Genomic DNA, 22297 nt, shown 5'->3' with positions numbered 1-22297 from the left:
AAATGCATGAAGAATAAGTGAGAAAACTACAAATAAACTAGTGTAAACTAATATGATTAGTAAAAGGGATAACACAGATCACCATAGCCATCGTAAAAAAAATCTGAAATTGCCAGCAATTGGAGAAATACAAATTAAAGCAAGGTACATCTTTTTATACTTTTTTCTTTTGAGACAAGGTCTTATTGTGTATCCCAGGCTGGTCTGGAACTCACAATCCTCTTGCCTCAGCTTCTTTTTTTTTTTTTTTTTTTTTTTTTTGGCCAGTCCTGGGCCTTGGACTCAGGGCCTGAGCACTGTCCCTGGCTTCTTCCCGCTCAAGGCTAGCACTCTGCCACCTGAGCCACAGCGCCGCTTCTGGCCGTTTTCTGTATATGTGGTGCTGGGGAATTGAACCTAGGGCCTTGTGTATTCGAGGCAGGCACTCTTGCCACTAGGCTATATCCCCAGCCCATGCCTCAGCTTCTTGAGTGCTGGGTTTACAGGTATGTACACCCATACTTGTCAAGATGTGAAATTAGTATAAATTAAAGTTAAGAATTAAAATGTATAAATTATAAATAAAAATTGTCCATTGATAATGACTGTAAGGTGATATGTGCTTTTCCTGGAAAGACCATACCTAGCACAATCTTTTCATTAGGCAAGTGCTCAGTAGACACATGTTTAAAAATAATAGTGCTCATGACATGGAATTTCACTGTTGAGGGGTCTTTCCTCCAGGTACACTGACGAATGCCTGGCAACATAACCTACACATGTTCTTTAATCCGCATGCATTTTCACTGTCTTTCTCTCTGTCCACATTTAAAATGGTTCAAAAATAAAAAAAATGAAGCTACCTGAGCAGCCAGGAGATGGAGAATGTATGTTGAGATAGGTAGCTACCACAGAGAGCAAGATCCGCTTAGGTGGACTCTTGTTTAGAGAAGTCTAATGTACTAAGGGGGGAAGGACATATATTTGCATAGGAAGTCGGCCTGGGCTGGGCTGGAGCTCACAGGTACAGCGCTCGCCCAGCACACGTGAGCCCAAGGTGGAGTCAGTGACTCTGCCCGGCTTTCGAGGGACTCCGCGCTGCACACGCTTTCTTTCATCTGCAATGTTTCTGTTCCAGGTTTGTTATTGTTTATAATAAAACCCCTGAAATTTAATTATATAAAAATGCCCACAGAACTATGAAAATACAACTTGATTTGCTTTGCCACAAACATTGACCTTCGTCACCCTCCATAGTGAGGATGACGTAGAAAGACCTCCTCCTAGTGAAGAGTTGACTCGTGGGGACAGGGCCCCTCCCAGTGCCATGGCTTTCATCCCCCTCCATGTCCATAAAGCAATGAAGCCACTTGGGGTGGGGTGTTAACCTGAGCAGTTCTGGTGTTTCTCTGTAAAATAAAAGCAGGTATTATGGAGGACTCTGTCTTCGTCACTATGCCGAGTATGTCCACAGAGTGAACCCCGGCCTCCCTCAAGCCCTTCGCTGAGCCGCTCACCCCCAGCACATATCCTCAGGGCTCCATGCAGCCTGGGCTTCTGTGCCAGCGAAGGCCTCCGCCGGTTCAGCCAGAGGGGGGCGCTCGTGGGGACACGGGTACAAGAACCTTCTCTAGACCTGGGTATACTCTGCAGTCATTTTTCTTATTGCAGGAACTACTTAACTACCTGCCAGCCATCACCCAGGACTAGACTATGAAAAATAAAATAAATAATCGCAAGTTCACCATCATGTCTCAGGAAAAAAAACAAAAAAAAAAACAACGGACTGGATAGACACAGTTTTATCTGGTATCAAAAATGATGAAGGGGAGCTCCAGATACTGAGGAAGGGGTCTGACATGGCTCCAGGGGACCTGGCTCTTGAGAGCCAGGAGACCTCAGGCCCAGAAAGGTCAAGTGAAAGGAAAGCAGTCAGGAAGGTCGTGTTTCTGGGTTAGTAACCACATCCCACTTGTCAAAGTGCTTGATAATTAAGGTCACATTGGAACTTGCTCTCTGACTGTCAGCCCCCTAACCAGAAAATGTTCTCATAAATGGTTCCCTTCGCCATTTTTCCCTGTAGGAAATAGATTCCCAGATAAACTCCTGGATCTAAATTGGGGTCAAGGCCCACTAGAGGCCCCGGTGTCAGCCATTAGGTCTTGGGAACTCCAGAGGCCTGGTGGCTCCGGAGTGTGGACCCCACATCAGGCCTTGCTGACTGCCACCCTCCAGAGCTACTCAGGACATTGCCTCATCGGCCATTAGAGAGGCCCCATTTCCCCGGGGATTCTTCCTGCCATCTAGGGCTGTTACCTAGGCTTGTAGCTCAGGTGAGAAGGTCAGTCTTCTCACCCTCTTGTGACTAGCCCTTGGTACTTTTAACGATACTTTTGGAAGATGGTAGAACCTTTGAGAAGTAGTTCTAATAAAAGTTGGGTCATGGGGGACGTGGCCTTGAAGGGAATATTAGGATATTCTCTCCTCCCACCCCTTTTCCCTCCTTTTCCTTCCCTCCCTCCCTCATTCCCTCCCTCCTTCCCCCCCTCCTTCCCTCTCTCTCCCTCTCCCCCCTCCTCTCTGTCTTTCCCCCTGGTAGTGGAGCTTGGACTCAGTGTTCTGCTCGCTGAGTAGGTGCTCCATCTCTCTGGAGCCACTAACCCCTTTTTGGCGTGGTTATTTTTCGGATAGGGCCATGTGTTAGTGCCCAGGGCCAGCCTGGACTGAAATACTTCTGTGCCTCTCACAGCTAGAGTGTCCAGTCCTATGGACCGGGGGGGGGGGGTAGCTTTCAAGCCCCCCAGGCTGAGGTTGACCCCCAGCCCAGTTACACACCAACCCTGCAACTCTGCTCATTTCTTCTCTAAAGTGGGACCACAGTTTCTACCTCCTTCGTCCTCCAGGGACTGGATGTGTATGCCAGCCTCTGCTCCCTGGGGGCTGTGCTCCCTGGGGGCTGTGCTCCCTGGGGGCTGTGCTCCCTGGGGGCTGTGCTTCCTGGTGGCTCTGCTCCCTGGGGGCTGTGCTTCCTGGGGGCTGTGCTTTCTGGTGGCTCTGCTTCCTGGTGGCTCTGCTCCCTGGGGGCTGTGCTTCCTGGGGACTCTGCTCCCTGGGGGCTGTGCTTTCTGGTGGCTTGAATTGTTACAATGCCCAGAAGTTGGTGCAGAGGAGCCGGCGGCTCACGTTCTTTCTGCTTCCCTTGCAGCGGAGCTGGAATTCGCCCAGATCGTCATCATCATTGTGGTGGTGACAGTGATGGTTGTGGTTATCGTCTGCCTTCTGAACCACTACAAAGTCTCCACACGGTCCTTCATCAACCGCCAGAGCCAGAGCAGGAGGCAGGAGGACGGGCTACCTCCGGTGAGTGTGGGCCTGGGCCACCTCAGCCTTCTACATCAGCGCACGGCAGTGCAGAATTTCTGAGGAAAAGCAAGTGCATGCATCCTAAGCTTTCCTCTCAGTGAATTCTTACCCACTGGACAGAGCACGTGGCCAGCACCCAGTCCAGAAAGAGACACGCTAGACCCAGGGGGTCACACCATCCCTTCCTTGCCAAGCAGCCTCGCCACGGCCACAGCCCAGACACTAGCCCTCAACTCAAGCTCATTTGGTTGGTTCTTGACCCTTGTATCCGTGGGTCGTGTGCTAGGAGCACTGTCAGGCCTGGCTTTGCTTATTGAGAAGTAGGTTGCTAGTAAATACCTCTTTTAAGACCTGGAGACATCCTGGAGGGCATGCCAAGCCAGCTGTCATGGCTTTCCCCACATGCTGCTGCAGGCCTTGGCCAAGGTCAGCAGGGGGGGGGGGCTGGGTGGGGGAGGGTGAGGAGGGCGCCTCTTTGGGGAAACAGGTTTGCTGGTTTTCCTTTGTATCATTTTCCTGACACGCTGTGTTGCAAGTTTGTCAGCCATGGGCAGTGGTACCCCCAGGGCTGCCCGTCTGGACTGTCCCCTGCTCCGAAGCCCAGGTACCCCCAGGGCTGCCCGTCTGGACTGCCCCCTGCTCCGAAGCCCGGGTACCCCCAGGGCTGCCCGTCTGGACTGTCCCCTGCTCCGAAGCCCAGGTACCCCCAGGGCTGCCCGTCTGGACTGTCCCCTGCTCCGAAGCCCGGGTACCCCCAGGGCTGCCCGTCTGGACTGTCCCCTGCTCCGAAGCCCAGGTACCCCCAGGGCTGCCCGTCTGGACTGTCCCCTGCTCCGAAGCCCGGGTTTCTGCCTATGGTTGCAGGGGCAGCTCTGTGTTCTGAAAGACCAAAATCTCCTGAAGTTCCGTGATGGGAACTCAGGGAGCAGATGCGCCGGGCTTGTCCACTTCGGTTTCTTTTTTATTATTACGTATTTGGGGTTTCTTGTCCTACACTGTCGTCGTCTCCTGCTAAAGCTGTCCTGGCGGCTGCACTGCTCTGTAATCCACACTAGGGGCCTGTGGCTGCGGAACCCTGCGTCCTGAGCCCACTCCAGGGAGCGCTTCTGAGGGCTTCCTCTGGGTGTGGGAATGAGTGTGAATCACAAGTGTGAATTCTCAGTGTCTCTGCAGGCACAGGAAGCAGCTCTCCATCCTCAGTCCTCGGCATAGGTGGTTTGCCAGGCATCAGAACTGTGTTTTATGGAAGGAGGGCAGGGCTGCCTGGGGGTCCCCTCTCCCCTAGCTTAGAGAGGCTGTCCTGGGTATGTGGGGGGGTGGGGCTATTGTGGGGGTATCTGGAGAGTCAGTTGGGCAAGGGCCCCAGGGCCTCTCCATGGAGAGGGTCCTGCCTCATTGGGACGTGGAGAGTTGCCCAGGGAGCTGACGGCTTGGCCATCTCCATGGCTGTGTGGAGACATGTCTGTGTGTTCAGAGATGAAGGTAGAGAGAATGCTGGAAGCCATGGGGGGCAAGTGTGGGCTGGATGGGGCAGAGACAGCATTCAGCTCTACCCCCCCCCATTGCCTTCCTGTACTCTGCGCTCTTGTCTGGCCCTGTTTGATTGCTGTGTTCACACTTCAGGGGGTTCCCAGTTATGTCACCCTCAGGAAGACTGTATGTACAAAGTCCACCCACACCCTCCCTCTGGGAAGCTTCTCATCGCCTGGCACCTGGATGTCACTGCACACAGAAAGTTCTGGCTTTGAAAGCGAGAACAAAACCTCCCAAAGTTCTTCTGAGTTTAAAGAGAGGACCAGAGAAAATCTGTCACTGCAGCAGGGACCCGCCACCTCCGCTGACGGCAGAGCGCCGTGTGCGCCATTCAGGCATTGAGGTGACAGGGCGCAGCCTTCCCGCACGGCCTCCAAACCAGGCTTCCGCGAGCCACGGCCCACGAAGCTAGCGGTGCGGCCCATCTCACACACTCTGTTCCGGAGCCGCGAGGTGCTTGAGGTCCCGGCGTGAAGCAGCAGGCCTCTCCGGCCCTGCCTGCTCTCCCGTCAGTGGGGCCAGGGGAGGAAGGAGGTGGAGTCTGCCCTCTGCTTCACAAGATCCCCACTTGCCGTCACCGTCCTTGGTGTATGTCCTGACACGGTCGCCCTCTCACCAGCTGAGGCCCGGCAGGCTGACACGGAGAAGGGACGAGAGGAAACCTCGAACCGGTGTTCGTTTGGAAGGGCTCTTGGGTTTTATTTGATGGTGGAGTCCCGTGGGCCACAGGGCAGGGAGGCGCTAGAAATGGAGAGGATTCTGTGGCTTTCCAGGCCTCCAGGGCTGCACGCTGAGCCTGTGGGGAGCGGTGTCCACGGAGGTCCCGATGGCTGGACTGGCCCTGTCCCCCGGGGGCCGGGGGGCTGGCACGTGGAGTGCATGGTCTTTAATCCCTGGGTCCTCCCATCGCAGGGCGCCCCGTCCAGGGCTTCCTGAAGTTCAGGGCGCGTTTCAGTGCTCCAGCCAGGGCGCTTCAGCGCCCCTCTTTCCCCTCAGATGACCCGTCCAACCTGTGGCTCCCAAAGCGGGAAGGAAAGCTGCTAAGGAAGAAATAACCGTGATGGCGCCCCTCGAGGAAACCGCCCTCCTCTCTGCACTGTTTCGAGAGACGTCCACTCCCTTATCACATCTGTGGCGCGCGGCGAGGGCTGGCTTCACTTCCTGGGGGGACACCCGGCAGTCAGTGCCTGGGGGGTGGCGGTGCTGTGGAGATGGAGTGGGCATTCTGCAGTGGGCAGGGCACAGCCCTCACCACGGAAGACCCCGAGGGGACCGTGCCAAGGCGGAGGGCCGGGCGCGTCACCACGCACAGCAGGAGGGAGCCATGGCGGGACTCGAGCTCGCTGACAGGGGCTACTTGGGGCCTCTGACGGATGCACAGTTTTCAGGGCTTTCTGTCCAGGTTGCCTCTGTTCCTTGTGGCATGGGTTAGACATCTCCCAGAGCCCGGAGCTGCCATGTCCTCCCCTGCCTGGTGGGGCCGAGCGCCCTGCCATTCTCTTGACCCCACCGAGGTGTCTGGCTCACAGATAACAGTGGTCAGGAAACAGGCTGCAGGAAATGTTTGGGGTGGGCAAGAGCACCCATCGTCTCCTCCACCGTCCTGCCGGGCCAGGGCAGTTGTACTTCCAGGTTGTCCCCGTTATCATCCCGAGGAGGTAGTCACGGCGTGGTGTAACCAGGTGTGTCAGGCCCCAGCGGCCCCTGGTGGTGGGGGTGGGGGGCGGTGAGGGGAGATGTGGACTTGGTGCTGCTGAATGTGGCTTAATTTCTCACAGAGCCCCCAGGAGTCCCCGAAGAGCCTCAGCTCAGCCAGCGTCTGAGTCTCCTGCTAGCCTCCCTCGGCAGGGAGTAGCACCCTGCAGCTTGGTAGCATGTGGGCTCCATGCCTGGGAAAAGGGGGGCTGGAGGCCCCAGTGGCCCTCCAGAGCCTGTGTAATTCAGGGAAGGCCTCACTGTTAGGAACCTCAGGCCATTTTGTTGTTCACTCGTGTGAGGCCCCTCCAGTGTGTTAGTAGGAGCTATACTCGTTTCAACGTGGTTGAGGAAGCTTCCCGCCAGCGTGAGCTGCCCCTTCTCGTGGGCGGCCTTTCTACTTCCGCCGTGAAGGAAAGCCAGGCTGAGGTTAACGAAACACGATCTCAGGATCTCTTGGTTCTGGGGGGAGGGGCCAGTGGCTTCCCCCAACCCCTGGGGGGTCCTTCCTGTGTGAGTGTCCAGCACAGCGCACAGGGCTCCATGGGCCTCGGGGGTAGGAGCACCCCCCCACTCCTCCACCAGCACCTCCTGTTTGTCCTGGCTCTGTTCCCATGTGTGTTGGAAGAATGTGAGGCTACTGTGACCTCAGGCCGGTCCACCTCCAACCCCACCACGTCCCCGAGGCCCGTGTGTTCAGCACCCTGGGGATGGGGTGATCGTCAGCCAGGATCGTGTGGAATCGGCCATTTCTATATGAGAAGGAAAAGGAGCAACCCATGCTCAAGTTAAAGCACGCAGTAACGGATGCCTAAGTGACGATGAGCGGTTGTAGGTGGATGGAACTGTGACGTGAGCTTCACGTGTCTTCTACCGTTGCCTTAAGAGTGTTGCTCAAGGTCTTCATTGTGAGATTTTCCAGTTTCGAGGTGGTCTAGATGGCTTTTCATGTTGCAGGCTGCTGGATAATTGGGAAGTGATCGTGGGGCCGAGTGTTGTGGGTTAACCCAGAGAGGTACCTGCCTACATTGCTGGAGTCTGTCTTGCAGTTTTGGGGGTAACCTGAGTGGTACCCCAGCCCCAGACACTCGGCTGATGGTGTCTGGACAGCCCAGGTGTGGGCAATTGGCAGCCACTGAGGAAGGAAGAATGGGAGACAGACAGGGGCCTTTACTCACTTGGAGCGGTATACAGTGTGGCTATTGAGCCTGTTTTTACTGTAGAATAGCAGTTTTGTGTTAAACACTAACAAAAGGAGCTACACTAGGCATTTCTTCATGACTGGCTACTACAGGGATAAACCTAAATGTAAACACGCGGGTGCCTGGATGGCTCTCTGGCGTTTCCTCAGCGCACACCTGGACTGGGGAAGGGAGGCAGCCCGTTTCTTTGTCCCCCGGCTGGTGGAGAAAGGACCAGGTTGCTGCTGAGGCAGAACCCTGTGCTCCTCAGACATCACCCCGGTTCCTCTGGCCGGAGCAGCTCCACCCCGAAGGCTGCCCCTGCGCAAGCCGCACAAGCCGTGTGGAACACGGCCACGCGTGTGCGTTGTCCCTCGGTGTGTTCTGGCAAAATCGGATTCAACTTTGAAAAGCTGGGAGGTGTCACATGAAATTTGGAACTTCCGGGGCTGAGGGGTATATGTAGCACAGTGACAGAGCACTTGCTTATTAGCACGTTCCAGGCCGAATTCTGTTCTCAGTACTACACAGAAAAAAAAGCAGAGCCCTCTGGACTTCACCCTGGCCCCGCTCCCGGGCTGGGGGTGGTGAAGCCGCCTCTAGACGTGGCCTCACCTCTGCACGTGGACTCCTGGTGTGAGGGGCATGGCGTTGCCACGTACTGTTTCGCACAGTGGTGGTGCTTCGGCACTCACAATAGAACGAGAGAGCCTCTGGTTTCCAGCAAGATGACCGAGAATGTCATGTGGAAATGCAGACCGTCGCTGCTTGCATAGTGCAGTCGTTGCCCCTGGCCTGGCAGGGCAGCTGGGAGCCCCTGCTGTCTGTCACCCCCCCCTGCCAGGTCAGGCCCTGGGCCTGTGGCTGCAATCTGCAGCTGAGATGGAAGGTTGGCCATCTTCAACTCAGTCCTGCCACCAGGATCCTCTGAGACGTGCCGGGGCTCAGAGCTCGCCTGTAGAGTGACCTCCCGGGCACACCGTGTGTGTGACCCCCCCCCCATGGCCGTCCTCAAGCAGCAGCTCTGAGGGAGGCCCCACAGCTGTGGGGGCAGGGAGTGGAGGTCGCCACCCACCTTCCTGCTGTGATGAAAGCCCATCTTCCTTTTCCCATTTCTATCTGCTCTAGACAGTGCTTAGAAAAACATTCTCAAAATGATGAAAGCAAACTATTTTCAGCAAGGTCACAAAGCAAGGAGTGCATTGGGCATCCATGTTCGTGGCTACACTATTCACAAGAGCCACGTTATGGAAACAGCCCACGTGCCCCACAATAGATGAGGGGACCCCAACAATGTGGTACCTGCACCCAGTGGAATTTTACACCGCCATTAGACAGAGTGATATGATGTCATCTGCGGGGACATGGATGGAACTGGGACCAAGCTCAGAGAAACAAACCGCGCATGTTTTCTCTCGTTTATAGAAACTATATCTACAATATCCCGGGACACGCTAAATGGTAGGCATTCACACACAACGAGACGCAAAGAGGCTATTTGTAGGAGAGGAACACAAGGGTGCGATGCCTTTGCGCCTCTGATCACATGAAATAATACCCGTCGAAACGAAAAATAAAAAGCAGACGGAAGGACCTCCGGAGGCGCAGCTGCCATAGCCCTGTTAAGAGCCGCGGGCAGCGCTGCGGGACGGAAGGTGCTGCGTGGTAAGAAGACCGCTTCTATTTGACGTGGATGTCGCTCAGTACAGAAAAAAAAAAAAAAAAAAAAGGCGAGGACTGTTATTGAGGAACAGCGAAGGGCACAGACCTTCCCGCGGGTTTGGAGGTTGTGTAAGGGGGTGAATTTGGGACCAGGCTTATATGGGGTCTGAGCAAAGAGGCAGGTTACTGAAACTTAACTCCAATCTTGCTCTTTTTTTTGGGGGGGGGGGCAGTCCTGGGCTTGGACTCTGGGCCTGAGCACTGTCCCTGGCTTCTTTTTGCTCAAGGCTAGGACTCTGCCACTTGAGCCACAGCGACACTTCTGGCCTTTTTGTATATATGTGGTGCTGGGGACTCGAACCCAGGGCTTCATGTATACAAGCCAAGCACTCTTGCCACTAGGCCATATTCCCTGCCCCTGAGGCAGAGGTTATTGAAAGTGCCACTAGGTCTAGGAAGTTGGTGGCTTTTCCTTGGGCCCCACGATGGACTGTTTACAGCTGGGCTTAGGTGAATTGCCCTGCCTGCACACCAAAGCAGGTCAGCGTGTTCCTGAGGCTTTGTCTGGTGTGTGCATGCGCCTGGGGCGGTAAGGTGGGGGTCAGTCCTTCAGTAAGCACAGTGAGCCCTCACCCAGCAGCAGACTTCCATCTGAAGAAAAGTAGACACACTTTCTAATAGATAAGTTTGTCTTTAGAACACTGTAAGCAGCTTAGTCCTCCTAGCCTACCATTTGCTCAGGACGATTACAACTTTTTGTTTTATGCTAAGGAAAACATTTTTGGTACTGGAGCTTGAACTCAGGGCCTTGTGATCTCACTTGGCTTTTTCTCCTCGAGGCTGTTGTACTACCAGTTGATCCCTGCCTCCACTTCCCGCTTTTGGCTGATGGGTTGGAGATAAGAACTTTCATGGATTTGTCTGCTCGGGTTGGCTCTGAACTTTGGTTCTCAGACTCAACCTCCTGAGTAGCTAGGAGGTGGCAGGAGCCACCAGCACCCAGCAGGGAAATCATTTTTTTTTCTATTTGATTTTGATTTCTCCATGATGGCAAGTCTTTCTTCTTCCTGAGGATAAAGTTGGAAGAGTTAAAAGTTTCATGAGCCATGTGAATTATGAAAGCTAAATGATACCGTGTTGGTACAAGCCAGGTAAGACTCAGTCAGAAAGCTGATGTTGTAGAAAGGTCAGAAAGGACCATATCAAACTGATGCTGCCTCTGTGACAAGGCATAGACGAGGAGCCCTGGGCTTTGAATTGAACAATGAATGTGTTCATTTCCCAAATGGAAAAGATGCTAGGCCTGAGAGTGGAGCTCATTGGCAAGCACGCTTCCCTGGTGTGCACAGGGCTGTAGCGCTGACCCCCAGTGCTGTAGAAAACACATCTTCTGTTGCATGGTGACATATGCCTGTAATTCTAGCACTCATGAGGCAAGGCAGGAAAATTCAAGTTTAAGATCAGCCTGAGCTACAAAGTGAGTTCCAGTTCAGCCTGTGTTACATAGCATGACCCTGTCTCAAAAAAGAAAAAAATCTTGTTTTCATAAATGTATAAATGGACAGTGAAGGAAATTTGAGTGATGTTCTGAGCACGTGCAGAAACCAGGACAATGCACTGGAGAATGGTTTATATTGGTAAGATGTGAAAATAGAAATCTTAAGGTTTATGAGAAATACAAGCAGATATATAGTAAACTTTAAAATATATTAGGCATTAATAGATGTTGGAGATATGGCTCATTTGGTAGCGCACCAGCCAATGAATGAAAGTGTCAGTTATCTTAGGTTCAAGTACTGAGTTCAAGTACTGGTCTCAGACCCCTCCCTCCATAAAAAAGATAAGGCATTAAAATTCTATTGGTGGGCTGGGGATATGGCCTAGAGGCAAGAGTGCTTTCCTCATATACATGAAGCCCTGGGTTCGATTCCCCAGCACCACATATATAGAAAAGGCCAGAAGTGGCACTGTAGCTCAAGTGGCAGAGTGCTAGCTTTGAGCGGGAAGAAGCCAGGGACAGTGCTCAGGCCCTGAGTCCAAGGTCCAGGACTGGCAAAACAAACAAACAAACAAAAAAGACTACAAAAAAAAAATCTAGAATTCTGTGTGGTCCTCCCTGGGTCTCACTTCTGATGCAGGGTGAGCCCCTTCCAGCCCTGTGACCTTGGGTGAGGCTCTCACTTCTGTACCTCAGCTTCTGCTAATTCATTCCGTTCACTGAGGTGATTGGGCTAGGGGCAGGATCACATCTGCCTAGGCTGATGAGGTGATTGGGCTAGGGGCAGGATCATGTCTGCCTAGGCTGATATTTCTGTTCACATTCCATGATGCCCTGCTTTCTCATTCCTAGCTTTTCATGAAGCCTAATGGCTCAGCGCCCCCTCCTCCCCCCCCCCCCCCAAAATAAAACAACAACCCTAGGAGAGTCACTGGGCAGCTTCTTTGCTTCTCTAATCCGTTGTATTGTTCTAGAAATAGACAAGATTCTCTTTTGTTCCTTCCCACTAGGCCTTCTTGGATGACTTGTCTTTCCTCTGAAGGGACATGCCCTAGATTGAGAGGAGTGAGAAAGGAAGTGTTGGGTGGATTCCCAAGGAAGAATAAAGGAGGAAATGCTGCTGAGTAGAAGTAGCCTTGTAGAGGGATTGGCTTTACATCCAAGCTCTTAGTGCCATCTAGAGTAGAAGGATAGTAATAGTAATAAGCATGTTTGGATGAGGGAAAAGCAGAAGTGAGGAAAAGAGAGAAGAAAGGGGAGATAATTGATTTTATCAGAAGGGCAAGGTGTTGCTAAATATCTAAAGATGAATAGTTGAAATTCTCACCATCAAACAAGGAGGAAAAACTAATTTGCAACTATTTGAGGCCATTCACTGGGAGGAGCTCTTAAGAGAACTTGGAATAGCCAGCAATGGCCTTGTTTTACCACACGGGCCTATAGCAAAGAGCATGCCTTGTTTGGGCTTCAGTTTCTTCCTGTCTAAAATGAGAATAACTGGCTTAGATCAAAGGCCTTCAAACTGTGATTATGTAGAACAGTAAGAAACCCATTTAGACCACAGTGTGTAGTCCTCTTATATACAACAAAAGCATAAATTCCACAAGACGAACTTCCAGACAATATGCTTCAGTCATTTCTCTTCTTTGTAGTCTGGGAAGCTGGCTGTAGCCCACCCAAATTGATTTTGCAGCTAAGAAGCTGAAAAACAGTTTGAAAAACACTGTAGTAAGTGTTTTCCTAGGTTCCAATCTCTGAATCTGAGAATTCCTGTGACCTTTGGTATATGGTAGAAAGTTTAGCAGAAAGCATGGGTCTAAGGAAGCCGAGGGCACGAGCTGAGGGCCCCTGTGCAGGCACACAGGACACATAGACGCACAACAGCAGGCTCCAGGCCATAGCTACAGTGAAATCCCCACTTAGTTAGAGTTGTCGCCTAATCTCTTTTAATACAAGGCTTTTTCTATTGGTTGTGTGAAAAATTATCCAAGAGATACAAAAACGAAAAGAATTATAAAAGAAGACTATGAATCATTTGCTGGCTTACACCAGCAAATTAGAACAGACATTCTTAAAAACATTCTACTAAAACTGATTCATGAAGAAAGAAGAAGTCTAGATAGATTGATAACTAGCAAGTAGATTGAACAAATGATCAAAAGTCTCCTAACAAAGCCAGGCCTGCGTGCCTCACACCTGGAATCCTATCTCCTCAGAAGGCCAAGATCTGGAGGATTGTGGTTTGAAGCCAGGCTGGGCAGAAAAGTCTGCAAGACTTCATCTCCAAAATAACCAACAGAAAGCTGGACTGAATGTGCGGTTTAAGTGATGAGACACCTATGAGAAAGCAAGGCAAGTAACAGCATGAGACCCAGATTCAAGCCCTGGTAACATCAAGAGAGGAAAAAAAATGTCTCCAACAAAGAAAACCATAGACTTGATGGCTTCAGAGAAAATCCTATCAAATATTTAAAGAGCCAACACAAATCCATCTGATTATCTCTGAAAAAAAAATGAGGATGGAGGAGCACTTCCTAACTATTCTATAAGGCAACATTCCCTCTACCAAAGCTGGCCTTTTAGAAAAAAAAAAAGGGGGGGAGGGGGGAGAAAAAGAAAACCACAACCAGTATCCTTATGAAGTAAACAAACTCAACAAAATACTGGCAATTAACAAAATGATGGCAATTAACTTGTAGCAAACTGAATTCAGCAAAAGAATTATATACTATGACCACATGGAATTTATGCAAGAATATGCAAGGATTTATGCAAGGAGAGTTCAGCATAGGAAAATCAAGCAATGTCATTCACCACATTAACAGAATGAAAGAGGGAAAGTACTTATAAGACCATTTTAGTTGGTAGAAAGAAAGCATTTGGCCACCTTCATCATCTTTTCACGACAGAAACACTCAACAAAAAAACAAGAAACAGGGGAGGAAGCTAGGAGGTTTCTTTGTGAAAGCACACAGCTCTATAATAGTAGTAAAGTTCTAAAAGCTTTTTATAGAAGTTGACAAGCCAAGGATGCCTGATTTTTGCCACTTGTATTTAACATAGTATTTATTACAAGTTCTAACCAGAGCAATTAGGCAAGAGAAACAAAATGCGTTCCAGTTGAAAAGAATGAAATAAAGTTTTATCTGTTAGCAAATGACATGAGCTATATGTTGAAAATTCTGAAGATTCCACTAAAACAGAACCCTGTTAGAGCTAGTAAATGAGTTCAGTAAAATAGCAGGATACAAAATCAGTATGCAAAAATCATTGTATATATTTACATTAACAATGTTTTTATAAAGAAATTAAGAACTACTTCCATTTATAATAGCTTCAAAAAGAACAAAATGCTTTGAAATGAAATTGATGGAGGAAGTTAAAGAGTTGGGCACTGAAAACTATAAAATGTTACTGAGAAATGAAAGAAGACACAAAGAAATGGAAGGACATTTCATGTTCATTGATGGGATCTTAATATCAACATCTTAATATTGTTAATATTGTCAGTCACTACTACCACAGACATCTACAACTATAATACTGTTTTGCAGAAATAAGATAATTCATCCTAAAATTCATAAATTATCTTTAGGGACCCCCAAATAGCATAAATAATTTCAAAAAGGAGTAATTCCTGATTTTAAGATTTATTACAAAGGTAATAGTACTCAAAACAGTAGGTATGGGCATGAAAGAAAGCACACAGATCAATGGAATAGAACGGATAGCTCAGAAATAATCCCTCACAGGTACAAACAAGGGTTTTCAGTGAGGGTACCAAGACCACACTACCAGGAAAGGACAGTCAAGAGGAAAGACAAAAATATGGGTGACGAACCTAGCTATCCAGATGAAAGAATGGCACTGACCCTTATCTCAAAATGGAAAGGAAAACCACCATGTAAGTATACGGTAGATATGAGAACTAAAATGATAAAATCCTCTTTGAGCTAGATTGCTGTATCAGGCTACTGCTGTCGCCTGATTGACATAAGCAAGACGTTTCACAGTTCTGTAGGCTGGAAGTCAGAGCTCCATTCAGGCCTGTGCCTGGTTGGCCTCTCGAGAATGTTCCAACATGGAATGAGAACGTGCTAGCTCTCTGGCCGCTTTTCTAGGAAGACCCCCACCCTCATGAGCCCCAAATCCCACCTCCATCCAGGGAATAAATGATTAATCAAAGTTCCTGACATAGTAATGATGGCGATTAACTTTTATTTGCCAGTAAATAAATGGTAGTGCTTGAGGGAAGCATGTAGGCTCAAAATAGAAGGATGAGAAGACAAATTAGAAGCTAATTGTAATTACAACTGTGCAGCCCTGGTCAGCAAGCCCTGGAGGAGTTGGAGAACGCTGTTCTTGCCCATGCAGTCGGGCGGACCACTTGTCGCAATGCCAGGGCAACTGAGGCAGAAGATCCTGACTTCCTGTCCAGCCTGGGCAGCCCAGTCACAACCTGTGCTGGGAAGAGGAAAGTAGACTAACAGAACACTCACCCCAACAGACACTGCTCAGGCATGAGAGTGACAGGATTCTGGGGATACTTTTGCCACTGGGGGTTTTAATGTTGCTGTTGTATTATTCCTGCAAACATAAGAGCTGAGGGAAGGTGAGTGAATTATGAGCTCCATCTGTGAGCAAATGTGCAGTGAGCCCAGAGCAGGCGTGGCCTGAACCCCTCTTTCCTCGTGACATCCCTTCTTCCTTCATGACGCCCCCTCTTCCCTCGTGATGCCCCCTCTTCCCTCATGATGCCCCCTCCACTTGTGCCAGGCTTGGTGTGCTGGGTGCACACTCTCACTCACGCTAGCAGAATGCATCGCACGCCGCGGGGCCTGCCCTGGTGTAGCAGGAGCAGAGGGGGCCTTGCCACCGCGGAGGACATAGCTGTGCCCGCTCCAGGGAAAGGGCCAGGGCTCAGCCTGGTCATGGCAGTGCCCTGAGGAGGAGAGTCTGCTGAGCACACCCCTGTACCCCTTTCGGGACTGTGGGACATGATGAGAACAGATGCTAATGGGCCAGGGAAAATGCTCTCCCTTCCCAGCGCCTGGGCCTGTGACCACGTGAGACTCGGCTGTCGGGCCTGCACCAGGGCGTTGCACCCGGGCACTCCCACCACGGAGCAAGGGCCCCACAAAGCTCACTGAGCAGCTCAGCTTCAAAGTCGCCCTGGATTACCATGTATCCAGCACCCAGTGTGAGGTCTGGAGCCACCCAAGCGCAGCCCGCTCCCAGCCAGGGACGCGGCCCAGGCCCCTCTGCAGCCCCTCTTCCTGCCAGGGCTGTCGTGGGGGTCACCGGGCAAAGGGAGGCGTGCGCTGTTGTCTGTGTGTGAGCACACACATAAGGTCGGAGCAGGTCTGGTGAACGCGCTAAGATGGCATCCTCGACAGCTGTTGTCCGGGCACACCATCTTCCTAGAGGAAGGCAGCTCGGCCTCCGGGGAGCTCTACAGGTCCGGGCGGCCCTGGGCTGGATGATCTGACTTGTGAGCGGCAGGCGGCGGCGGGCGGGGACCAGGTGCCCCTGGCTCAGAGGCCAGGGAGAGGCCAAGGGAGCTGGCAGGGTGCGGCAGCCAGGGCCCTGGCCCGGAAGTTGTTGGTGCTGAGGGGGTGCAGAGGGCGAGCGGACCAGGTGCACGGGGGGCTTGGGGGGCGGTGGCGCTAGGACGCAGAGCCAGGAGATGGGGCAGCAGGCAGCCATGGCCCCGGAACCTGAGCCGGCAGAGCAGGGCTGTGGGTGGGGATGGGGCTCATCCAGGCATCTGAGGGACTGGGCACTGCTCTGACGTTTGCCCTTTTCAGACAATGCAAACCCTTCTTTCTGGGGTCCAGCCAGACTCAGGGGGCTCTGGAGACGTTGGGGAGGAGTGGGAACAGTAACGAGGGAGCCGCACAAGCCTGGCCGTCCTCATGCGGGACCGTGTGGAGCTGCGTCCAGCTGCTCAGCAGCCATCGTGAGTGTCTGAGGGGCTGGAGGGCGGAGCGAGTCCAGGAGCCGCAGCCACCACTTGGCTAAACCTTCTGGTTCAGCTTTGGTCCTTCACCTGTCACCATGCCTGAGCCGAAATGGTTCATTACATAACTTTATCTTCAGACCCTCAAGCCCACACTTCCTCTCAACACAGCTCGGTCCATTTATATTTTTGCAGCAGATTCCATGATGTCCTGCAAGTATCCTAGAAACGGGTTGCTGTATTGGACAAACACCCTGTTTAGCGGCGAAGTGGTGTGTTTATATTAGAATGCTGGCTACAGAAAAGAACAGGGTGGCCTCAGGTCTGATGAGCTGGGTGGTTTACTGGAGATGTCTATACTTAGGGACACTTTGTGGCCTCTGATGGCTCAGGGGTCCTTAAAGGTCGAATATACATATTCCTGGAAATGCAAAAATACAAGCTTTGCCCACACCCACCCCCCAGCTTACTGTCTTTGTTACAGTAACAACTATAGCTAAAATAGCTGAGTAGCCTCTTAAAGACAGGTAATAATTTGGGCTTAAAAGGGATAGCATGTTGAAATGCTTTGTAAACAAGTTAGTGGTATTAGAAGTCACTTAGCGCCTGTTGTTTACTTGTCACCTCTTCCGTCAAGTCAAAGGTTTGGTTTTTGTGGCCAGTCCTGGGCCTTGGACTCAGGGCCTGAGCACTGTCCCTGGCTTCTTTTTGCTCAAGGCTAGCACTCTGCCACTTGAGCCACAGTGCCACTTCTGGCTGTTTTCTGTATGTGTGGTGCTGGGGAATTGAACCCAGGGCTTCATTCATGCTAGGCAAGCACTCTTGCCACTAGGCCATATCCCCAGCCCAGGTCAAAGGTTTTTGATAAAAGATACCAAACAATTAGACATCAGGTTACACATGTGAACATTCGGACCAAAGCAACAAGGGTACTGGAGTCGCCAAGGGCATTGGGGCTTCCCTGAAGGCCAGGGCCGGTCTCAGGGCTGGTCTTGGGGCGGTCTGGGTGTGCCGCCTGGTGTAACCTGGTGATCCAACTTCCCGCGATGCCTCTGCCTCCCCTCACCACGACAGCGGCCACGACAGTGCCAGGAGCGTATGGAAGCATCATCTCATCCCTGCCGAACGATCTGGAACCTAGCTTCACAATGCTATCTGTGGGTCATAAACCTCCATTTAGATATGAGCAGGCAAAGCTTTTTTAGACATGTCAGTCACTGTTAAAAGAGCATGGAGATCATTGTTTCAGAAAGTCAAGGTTCAAGTTTTTGGGTGCTACTGTTTTATGGAATTAATGATTTCTCCTGTTTCTTGTTCCTCCCTTCTCTCCCCTCCCTGCCTCCAGGAAGGGTGCCTGTGGCCTTCTGACAGTTCCGCGCCGAGGCCGGGGGCCTCAGAGGTAAGGCAGGGCCCGGGAGGGAAGCGGCAGCCACGGCTGGGTTAGGGAGACATGGTCCGGTGGAGGCACTGAGAGGCCGCAGCCATGGCCAGGTTAGGGGATAAAGGTTTGGGGTTCAGGTGAAGGCATTGAGAAGCCGTAGCCATGGCCAGGTTAGGGATAAACTCTCCAGTGAAGGCATGCCTGGAACTTTGGCTCCAATCTTTTAGGGATTATTCACCAGGCCTGAAGGTTCTTACAGAGTGGAGGCTGACAGTCGCTAACCTTCACTAACAGTTGGGCGCGGTGAGGGTGGGCACAGTGTACACAGAGCTAAGAGCGTGGTCTGTGCCTATATCTCCAGGCTTTTGCCTTTAAGTTAAAAATAGGGTGTGAGAGAAGTCAGTGTGTGTGTGTGTGTGTGTGTGTGTGTGTGTTAATGGGCAAGTACACATAGGCACACACACGCCTGTGACATCTCTCTCCCAGGAGAGAGAACTCGGAGAGCGGAATTAGGAGGATTTTTGTAGGAAGCATACCACCTAGATTCATCTGAGGATGAAAGTTTAGAATTGTATTGACTTCGGAATACAGCACATGTTCACGTCACTAACGATAGGAAAGTTTTATCTATGCTCCAAATAACTGAAAGAGTCTGGAGACCATCATGCGATGTTGCTTTTCTTAAATGCATGCAGACTCGCAGCCCTGCCCCCTCTGCCCATCCCAGGTTGCAGAGCCTGCATGAAAACGGGGCCTGTCAGTGCGTGGTGCATGGGTCCCCCGCACCCCCAAGCCTCCGGCTCGGTGCTGCCTCTCAGAATCTCTGCTAGCACCCCAGGGAGCCTTGGGAGGATGAACCACCCCACTAACCCAAACTTGCGCCCACCACGATTCCCCACGGCCCAGGGGACAGGATCCACTGTGCGGCGCGGCGGTCAGGGGCGAGGGAACCAAGTTGATGTTCTGGAAGCCTTTTCTGTTCCGTGTGGGAAATGGCGTGGGAGCTGACGAGCCGGCTGGCACGGGCAAGCAGATTTCCTGCCCCTGCACCCTGATGGGCATGGCTGGGCCTGCACCCTGATGGGCATGGCTGGGCCTGCACCCTGATGGGCATGGCTGGGCCTGCACCCTGATGGGCATGGCTGGGCCCCGCATCCTGATGTGCATGGTAACCCCGTATGCTGGCGGGCATGGCTGCTCCCCGGGCCTTGGCCCTGGCGGACACGGCTGCACCCCATGTCCCGGTGGGCATATGCGGCTGGGTCCCGGGTCTTGGTGGGCATGGCTGGGCCCCGCATCCTGGCCCTGGCGGACACGGCTGCACCCCAGGTCTTGGCGGGCTCGGCTGGCCCCCGGTCTTGGCCCTGGCGGGCACGGCTGCGCGCGTCCTCAGCCTCCCCTCTGCCCCTCTGCAGATCATGTACGCCCCGCGGGCCAGGGACCGGTTCGCCGCGCCCGCGTTCATGCAGAGGGACCGGTTCAGCCGCTTCCAGCCCACCTACCCCTACGTGCAGCACGAGATCGACCTGCCGCCCACCATCTCGCTGTCGGATGGCGAGGAGCCGCCGCCCTACCAGGGTCCCTGCACCCTGCAGCTGCGCGACCCCGAGCAGCAGCTGGAGCTCAACCGCGAGTCCGTGCGGGCCCCGCCCAACCGGACCATCTTCGACAGTGACTGGCTCGACCCGGCCGCGTGCAGCGCGGGGCCCTGCCCGCCCAGCAGCCACTCGGGCATCAGCGCGGCCACGGGCAGCAGCAGCGGCAGGATGGAGGGGCCGCCGCCGCCCTACAGCGAGGCCATGGGCCGCTACCCCGGCGCCGCCTTCTTCCAGCACCAGCACGGCCGCGGCCCCGCGGGCGCCAGCGCGCCCACCAAGGGCAAGGACGGGAAGCCCGGCGGAAGCCTGGTCTGACCCAGGAGGGAAACCGAGGCAGGACGAGGCCGCTGCGCAGCCCCGCCCGGGGGGCCCGTGTTGTCCAGTCTCACGTGGTACAACTGAGTAAAGCCAAACGTGCAAACGTGGTGTTTGTTTCTGAATCCTTTCAGGGGAATTGCATGCACGCGAGACAGAAACGACGCCCGCTTCCTCCCTTGCAGCCCGGCCGGGAGCGCCGGTTACCGGGCCTCGTGCAGGACCGCGCGGGGATGCTTCCAAGATGTGAGCTGTGGCCCGCTGAGGTATTTCATTTATTTAATTCCGAAGGGAGACTGTGTAGACAGACGAAGCCAGAGCAGTCTGTTTTATAACTGGATAAAGAAGGAAGCATTATCCTATAGGATTGCGGGGGAGAAGAACCAGCCAGCGTGCTTTTCCCTCCTGGGTGTAGAACTCTTATTTTAAAAATATGAGTCAAAGTTCCTGTCTCGTGTGCCAAGGTATCAAGTGAAGACGCTAGATGAGTGTGAGGCGCTCATTTGTGTTGTGATGGTATGTTTTCCAGTTGCACTCCCTGATGAATGTTTAGCTGTGAGGAACTGCTCGGTGTGGAGTTCTGTGTTGTCTTGTCACCTGTAGATGGTTATCAGGCCCAAGGAACCTCAATCAGAAACGGTGTCTGGGGATGTAGTCTGTACTACCAGTGTCCATGGGTTAAAAATGTGATCCTTGCTGTGGGAATCCCGCACACAGCTGGCTGCACAGCAATAGGAGGCTTGGGTGGAAGACAGGAAGCGCGCGCCAGCCTTCCACTGACTGGACTTCCTCTGCTCATCGAGGCTGCACATTTAACGAGGAACCTGTCCCGTCTGCTGATGTGTCCACCACCACCGCACAGGGCCGCCCAATCCCCTTCCCCAAGCCATGTTGTTTCTGCAGTAGACTTTTTCACTGTAGCATGAAATGCACTCAGATACATACCTTATTTTCTGATAGTTTCTGAAAGGCAAGGTGGTTGGGTTCTGCTGATTGATGTGCTCAGTGTACCTTGTTGCTTCTCCCCTTTCCTTGGCAGCTGTGGTCACCCCATTTAGCTGCTTTCCCCTCTAGGTGAGCAAGCAATGCTTGCAGAGTTTCTTATGCTTAGGATGTTCCTAGATTAACAAAGAGCTGCTCATGTACAACCATGACAATGCGCCGTTGTGTTTCACTTAGTTTCTGGTAGCAGAGTGCTTTGTGAAGAACACAGGGACAGTTAAGGGATGGAGGCAGGGGGGCAACTGTAGTATCACCCCACAAAGCACAACATACAGTTAAGATGCAGCTGGAAAGCCGACTCAATAGTCTAAGTCTTGCTTTATTGTTGCTGATATTTTCAAGCATTCGAACATATTACTAATTAAAAAACAAAAACGAAACTCTGTGGGGCTGGCTGTGTAGCAGCAGCAGTCCATGGCTTAGCAACACCCATGCGCAGAAGGCCTTATCTGCTGGAGCCCGGCTGCTCTTTGGAAGTTGGGCCTCCCTGACCTCTGCACACAACAAAAGGAACTGTTAGCTTTGCGTGGTGCTGTGTTGTCAGCGATGGTTCCTGCCAGGGCAGTGTGCTTATCTGAGGACTAGAGAGACCATTCAGAGCTCCGCGTCCTGTCTGTGCTTTGTGCATTTCTGCTTATCTCCATAGACAGGGCGTTAGGCTGGTTTGTTTTGAGGATGGGCGTCTCCATCAGACTCATCCATTTCACACAGTACTATCTATGGAGAAAAGATGGATAGCCGTTGTCAGCTCCTGCTTCCCACCCTGGCTGGAAGGAAGGGAACCCAAGGGCCTAGTGAGTTCTGGGGCTGGCTTCAAGTTCTCTGCAGTGACAGAGACCTTTGGCAGGTGAAACCAGTTCTCAGAGCAGAGGCTGACTTGGGGTTAAAGATGACGTTTCTCACCACCTTGGAGACCACCTGAAAGGTGCTGGCTCCTGGAGGGCAAGGCCAGGCTCCGGACACCAAAGCAGAGATGACAAGCACTGTGAAGCCCCTGGTCGGGCTTCGGGATAGATGAGTGAGCAAGAACCTTCTCCACTGTGCAGACGAGACGGGCGTGTGATTTCACCATTGCTAATCTCGAGTGCAGTTTTGGTAGAGCAAAGTGACCCACTCCTATGTTCCAGCTCA

The 22297-nt window shown here is 52.4% G+C and overlaps 1 protein-coding gene across 4 annotated transcripts in view; it reads left to right on the top strand.

Moving 5' to 3' along the window:
• Window positions 1-20274, top strand: part of Ldlrad4 (low density lipoprotein receptor class A domain containing 4) — a 373268-nt gene extending 352994 nt beyond the window's left edge. For all 4 annotated transcript variants that reach the window (XM_048363762.1, XM_048363763.1, XM_048363765.1 and 1 more), the window contains 3 exons: window positions 3185-3339; window positions 18216-18269; window positions 19667-20274. In XM_048363762.1, coding sequence (XP_048219719.1) covers window positions 3185-3339; window positions 18216-18269; window positions 19667-20164 — 707 coding nt within the window. In that variant the 3' untranslated portion in view covers window positions 20165-20274. The remainder of the gene's footprint in view (window positions 1-3184; window positions 3340-18215; window positions 18270-19666) is intronic.
• Window positions 20275-22297: the final 2023 nt, after the last annotated feature.

This window comes from Perognathus longimembris, chromosome 15 (genome assembly GCF_023159225.1).
Source record: "Perognathus longimembris pacificus isolate PPM17 chromosome 15, ASM2315922v1, whole genome shotgun sequence".
NCBI classification, from domain to species: Eukaryota; Metazoa; Chordata; class Mammalia; order Rodentia; family Heteromyidae; genus Perognathus; species Perognathus longimembris.
Note: the sequence above shows the minus strand (reverse complement) of the source record. Positions and strands in the feature narration are given on the sequence as shown.